This window comes from Silene latifolia, chromosome Y (assembly GCF_048544455.1).
Source record: "Silene latifolia isolate original U9 population chromosome Y, ASM4854445v1, whole genome shotgun sequence".
NCBI lineage: Eukaryota > Viridiplantae > Streptophyta > Magnoliopsida > Caryophyllales > Caryophyllaceae > Silene > Silene latifolia.
Window position 1 is genome coordinate 353,213,404 of NC_133538.1, and position 6,955 is coordinate 353,220,358.

Sequence of the window (6,955 nt, forward strand, 5' to 3'; positions counted from 1 at the left end):
ACATAATTCTCCCTTTCAACAATTACGATAATATCAACCAACACAATTCACATACGATCAACTCATTTTAACGTAAGTAATCTACCACACCAAACATAGATAATTAAAAGTCGAATTGAGTAGGATTATCCCTACCTGATAAGCAATATCCAATTAAGCAGCTTAAGCAATCCAAATAATTAAAGCAATCCGACCCGATTATAATTCTTCACAACCGTCACCTAATCAAAATATTATAATTCAATTCAATTCAATTATTCATTTATTTATTTATTCCTTTTATTACATTAAATATTCAAACTAATTATTTATTAAAGATTACGATATTATAATTATTATGTAAAACCCGATTACTTAACAAACCCGAATCACCCGAATTACCCACTCAAAACCCGTCACAAAACAAACACACAAAAACCCCCAATACATGGTATAGAAACTGTGTACACACACCCCTATAAACACACCCAAAACCGACACCACTGACCACCACCCAACCTGCCTACCTCCTTCCTACACCACGGCCTATCCAAACACCCACTCACCACACCTCAAACCACCACCAGCCGACCATAAACACACGCCATAACCCCCTCTCTACTCGACATTACCCACCAAACACACCCAGCACCGTGTATAAAACCTATTACCATGACCACTACAGCCACTCCCACACCCAACGGCCACCACCACAGCCACCCTTGGTCCAAGGCGGTTCCAACTGTACCATCCAACCTCACTATTGGTCAGAAACACATCCACACTAACCGTCCCAACACACCCACGACACAACTCCTTGTTTTCCCTGTTTACCACCACCACCAACGCCAGCCGCCTCCCGCTGCCACGCCAACACCACCATGGTCGACTCAACCACCTCAACATAACCCCTCTATACCCAGGTCACGACATAGCAAATTAGGGGTTCAATTACCCACTATAATTACCCACGACCTAACCCGCAACACCCCCTAAGCAACCACCTTTAGCCGCCTGCCACCGCCACCCTAGACCTTTCTTGACACCACTACTACACCCATTCCAACCCTTGCAATCCGACGTACCACTTCCCAAAGTTTGGTCTGATTCCGTCAAGGTTTGGGTCAATTTCTAAGTGTCTTAAGATCGTCTCACATTCAGCTGTATAAGAAAATAAAACGAGATTAAAAGTTGTTACCTATTAATTACCGCTTGCTAATTCCGTCTCCAAAAGCTCCTTCTCTTAATTTATAGTGTAGGATTATAGAGAATGCGAGGTAGATTAGGAAACTATATAATTTACCTTATTCTAATTAGTATAGGAATTATTATTATAATTGCCATTATATTATTATTATTATTATTATTTTTTTTTTTTTTTTTTTTTTTTTTTTGCAAGAAGGTATTATCCTTTTTATTCATCCTCAAGATGGAGAAAAAAGAAATGGATAAAATCTTACAAAAGAATAGCCCCTATAGCCTTAAAAAGAAAGGCTATCAAGAATGTAAGGTAGTAAGAAAACGAGAAGAACATCGTGTAGAGGACCTATATAGCAAGGGCACAGAAATTATGAATTTGGCTTGATAAAGCAGCTGCTTCACAGTATGCTCTTGGGTGCTAAAAATCCTGCAATTACGCTCTTTCCAGATAGTGTAGATGGCACAGGTAAGGCAGCTTAGAAACCATGTGTGCTTCCAATGTCGTCTTGACTGCCTGTGCAAACACCAGTCCAATTCCCTGTGATACTGGTTACTCCTATTGGAAATGTGAGTCCAAAGTTTCACTAGCTTGCTTGCAGAGGACGCATCTATTAGGAGTGATAAGTCCCTTGAGGATTAGGTTGTCCACTGTTGCTAGTTTCTGTTGACAAGCCAGAGAGGATATAATGCTATGTCTGGGTACCACCACCCTGTGAAAAATACCCTTGGACCAAGGGACAGTAGGATAACAAGGCCTAAACCAGGTATAAGCTGTAGCAACTTGGAATTTATCACCAGAGCACCAACTATGGAGTAAAGTTTTTGCAGCAGCAGGAGAACCTGTGGCAGACAGCAAGTCATTTTTGACACTAATTATACTCCTGAAGCTTTCACTATACCTGTCCTGAACAGCAGCATCCCAGATAGAACAATGGGAGAGATGATAGATAGAGTGCCAAATTCTCCAAAGTCCCTGAGGAGTCTTATCTAGCAACCACAACCATTTAGATATAAGCGCTTTATTCCAGGAAAGTAGCTCTTTGACCCCAAAACCACCTTCATTAGATGGAGCACAAATACTGGACCAGCTTTTGGCAGTCATTTTTTTTTTGTCAGTGGCTTTGATATTCCAGAAGAAATTCTTGCATAATTTGTTGATTGTTTTAATCACACTTTTGGGGAGTAAGACACTGGCACACCATAAGTTCTCAATGCCAAAGACTACACTGTTAAGAAGCTGAAGTCTACCAGCATAAGAAAGTAATTTGGAAGACCAGTGTTAAATGGAGGCCTGTATTTTGTTCATAAGAATACCATACCTATCCACAGTAGTACGAGCTGTGTTCAAAGGCAACCCAAGATACCTGAAAGGGAAGGTTCCCTCAGAGAACCCATAGATGAGCAGGATCTGGGACTTGATGCTAGAGGAGACTCCACCAAAGTAAATTTCAGTTTTATCCACCTTAGCTTGAAGCCCTGACCAGCAGGAAAAGAGGTTAAGAGTTTGAGAAACAGCCTGCACAGAGGGCACATCCCCTCTAATAAAGACCATGAGGTCATCAGCAAAGATTAGGTGAGTGAGCCTCATTTTAGAACACTTTGGATGAAGAGACACTTGAGGTTGAGAGTTGAGGCATCTCAGGTATCTAGATTGGATCTCCATGCTTAGGACAAAAATATAAGGGGAGAGAGGGTCTCCTTGCCTGACTCCACTTTTCCCTTGAAAGAAACCATGGACAGAACCATTTAGCTTAATAGAGAACCAGGAGCTAGTAAGGCATCCCATAATCCAACTGATAAATTGAGGAGGGAATTACAGAGCTGTCAGCATATTTTCAATAAAAGACCATTGGAGAGAATCAAAGGCTTTTCTAATATCCACCTTAATCAAGCACCTAGGAGTGAGATATTTGCGGCCATATCCTTTAACTAAAGATTGAGACAGCATAATGTTTTCATGAATGCTCCTCCCTTTCACAAAAGATGCCTGCTCAGGGCCAACTAAAAGAGGGAGGACAGTGCTGAGTCTAGTAGAGATAATTTTGGAGATTGTCTTGTAAAAAGTAGTTCAACAAGAGATAGGGCGAAAATCCATGACAGTTGAGCTAACCTTCTTTTTAGGAATAAGAGCAAGCAAGGTAGAATTAGCCTGCTTACTCATTCTACCAGTAGAGAAGAAGGAATGAACAGCTTTGCAAAAAGTCTCCCCAATAAGAGGCCAACTGTGTTTAAAAAGGGCAGAGGAAAAACCATCTGGCCCAGGACTTTTGTCTGAACCAATAGTAAATAGAACAACTTTAATTTCTTCATTGGTGATAGGAAGAATCAAAGTATCAGCTGCTTCTCTAGAAACAGTAGGGCTCAGCTGAATGAAATCATTATCCAAGGGCGAGACAGGAGAGCTAGCACCAAGAAGACTTTGATAGTAATCCACAAAGCCAGCAGCAACATTTTCCAGGCCAATTTTATCAGTACCATGTCTATCCTTAATCTGACCTATAATTTGCTGTTGTTTTCTTTCTTGAATTTTTGCATAAAATAATTTTGAAGAACAGTCATCATGAATGATATTAGGAACCTTAGCTTGTTGCTGACCTATGTTTTTCTCAATATGCTTAAATTTGCAGTAAAGAGACAGGAGCTCTTTTTTTTGGAGATTAGGTCAGGAGAAAAATTATCAGCATGCAAAGCCAACTGACAGTCTTTCAGTTCTTGCTTCAATCCCTGAACCTTAATAGAGATGCTAGTAAAATGCTCTTTGTGCATAAGTCTTAAGCTTTTCCTGACATTTTTCAGCTTTGCAAACAACTTGTACGTGGAAGAGCCATAAACAAGAACATTCCAAGCTTCATAGACAAGGTTATCATAATCAGAATGATCAAGCCAGCAGTTTAAGAAACTAAACCTTGATTTTCTGCAACGGTCCTCAAAAATAATGACCACCACTGGAGAGTGATCAGAAACTCCAGGCTCATGAAAATTAGCAGAAGTAGCAGGGAAATGAGTAAGCCACTGGACATTGGCCATAGCTCTATCAAGCTTAGTCCAGACCCTAGATTCAGGATTCTGCTTATTATTCCAAGTAAAGTTACATCCTGAAATATTAATATCCTCCACCTCACATTGATAGAGATAGGAGTTAAAGTCCATAATATCAGCTAAATCAGGGAGAGTGCCACCAATCTTCTCAGTGATATCCCTAATAACATTGGAATCTCCCAAAAGTAACCATTTATCAACCAGAGGTTTGATATTTAAAAGATGTGTCCAGAGACCATCTCTTTCCCTAGCATAAACAAAAGTGATATGAAAGACCTGGCAAGTAGCATTATGGAAGACCTCACAATGTATAAACTGGGGATGAACTTGAATAGGAGTAACTACCATAGTAGAAACATTCCAAAGCAACATGATTCTACCATTAGAGTGGGGATCAAGATTGCAACAAGATCCCAAATTACTGAAGTAGGAAGTAATAATCCTACCATAGTTCCTTTGTTTAATTTATGTTTCCAAAACACCCAAAATATCCAATTTGTTAACCCAAAGGAAGTCCTTAATTTCCTGCAACTTCAAAGGGTCATTACACCTTCGAATATTCCAAGAAGAGACTTTCATTGACCACCAGTATCAAAAGGATGAGTATCCCCTATGCTCTCTACCAACAAAGTATGGGAGGGCAAAGTTCCAGTATCTATAGGAGTCATACCCATTTTGAGAACTATCTGGGTGTCTTCAGAGGCATCCTATTCCAGACATTGAGTAGCAGGGCTATGACTATGCATAGCAAGACTATTATCCAAAGAATAAGATTTAGTTAGATCCCCTCTCTTCATGGCTATTTGAGGCTGATCAACTTCATCCTTCTTGTTGCATACTGATTGCATTTCAGCATTCAAAGAAGGAGATTCAGATTCAGAAGTCTGGTGAGAAGAGCCTAGCAGCAAGCATTCAGAGCTGTGCACCAGACATTCTGAATCAGAATGCAACTTCTGTGAATCTGAGGTATCACCTAGCAAACAAGGAACATGGGTGGCAGGAACCAAAACAGATGTTGGTTCTTGAACATACTGAATAAGATCTTCTTCAGAAGGAAGAATGGGAAGAGGCGCAGGCTCATCCACAGGAGCTAAAGAAGCAAAAGAGTTGGTCACTGAAATAGTTGGAGATGAACTCCCTCTCTTCAAGGCTATTTGAGGGTTCATACTCACCTTCTGATTGCTTCCTGAGTGCATTACAGTATTCAGAGAAGAAGAACTAGTCCCAGAAATCAAGGGGATACCCTGGCTCAGGGGAGGAGAAACTTGCTTCTGTGAACCTGAGGTACCACCTAGCAAATCAGAAGTGGAAGGTTTTTCAGTAGATTTCTTCCTGTGTTTCTTAGAGGAATTGGATTTGTGCCCCATTTTCCCACAATCAGAGCAATAGAAAGGAAGCCATTCATATTCTACCCTCTGGGTGGAAGGACCAAATGGGGTGTTCAGAGAAATTTCCACTGGTAGGGAGGAAGAGATATCAACCTCAATCAAAACCCTAGCAAAAGAAAGCTTAGCTTTACAGGTGGTAGGGACATCAGCAAACAAAGGCTTGCCTATTCTGCTAGCCATCTTGCTCAGCACAGTGCTAGACCAAAGATATGGATCTAAATCATAAAACAGAACCCAGACAGGAACCCATGAAACCCTTTCCATCTTAAAGGAGAAAGAGGGAGACCAATGCTTCAAAATTAAGGAAGATGATCCTATTTTCCAAGGACCTTTCTGCAGAACCATGTTCATTTCAACCTCAGATGAGAATCTGAAACTGAACCATCCTTTTTTGTAGTATTTAACCACTGGTGAAGCTATAGATGCCCAATGCTTAGAGACAAAATCAGAATCCTGGGTAAGAGTAGGCCTAGATCCAATCAAATGACCCATTAAGGTAAATTGCCAAAACTTCAGTTCATCAGCAATATCATCGAGACCCACATCAATTTCAGAGGCATGTTTACTCTCATGGTGCATGAATAAACTCATTCCAACGGGGTTCTTGGGTTTTGCAATTTCAGATCAAGTGGGTTTAGCCTTAGGTTGCCCTACTGATTCTAAGGTTACTATGACAGGAACCTCTTGAGTAGTCTCTTGAGCAACTGAAGGCCCCTCCTGGGTAGCAAAAAGAGTCTCTAACACGGGGGTTTTCAGAGACTTCTCCAGAAGCAATTTCAGTAGTCGTCGTGGATATCACAACAGTTTCAGAAACAGGGACATCAATGGCGGTAGGTTTTTCACAATTAGGCACTGAATTTTCCAAATTAGAGGGAATAAAAATGGAAGTCGCAGGAGAACTACGCTTAGGAGTTGATCGAATTGCATCAACAAGATAGTCATTCAATATCACAGGTTGACGTGGTGAAGAAATCAAATCAGCACTAGGCGAATCCGAAGTAGAAGAATTGGGGGCAAAAGAAGTACCTTGAGTTGCGGAAAGAGATGGAGAATCCAGTGGAGGTCTCCCTTTTGGTGGACGACCTCGGCCGCGAGCCATGGAGAAAGCTTCAGGAGCTCGAAAGCGTAAAAATGGCGGGGATTTTCAGAGAATCTGTTTTAGAGAGAGAAAGTTCTTCTCTCTAAACTTTTTATTATTATTATTATTATTATTATTATTATTATTATTATTATTATTATTATTATTATTATTATTATTATTATTATTATTATTATTACATGTATTAGTCTTACCATAAGTAGGATTCCCTCATACAATATTTACTAATTTATTATTGCCATAACTTTAT

The 6,955-nt window shown here is 40.2% G+C and overlaps 1 protein-coding gene across 1 annotated transcript; it reads right to left on the reverse strand.

Annotated features, from left to right (window-relative positions):
• Positions 1-1,735: 1,735 nt before the first annotated feature.
• On the reverse strand, positions 1,736-4,566 carry LOC141631638 (uncharacterized). The gene is made up of 5 exons (XM_074444279.1): positions 3,879-4,566; positions 3,290-3,774; positions 3,075-3,166; positions 2,544-2,972; positions 1,736-2,423 (listed from the first exon to the last, which is right to left on the reverse strand). The coding sequence occupies exons 1-5, from the start codon at positions 4,564-4,566 to the stop codon at positions 1,736-1,738; spliced, it is 2,382 nt and encodes a 793-aa protein (XP_074300380.1).
• Positions 4,567-6,955: the final 2,389 nt, after the last annotated feature.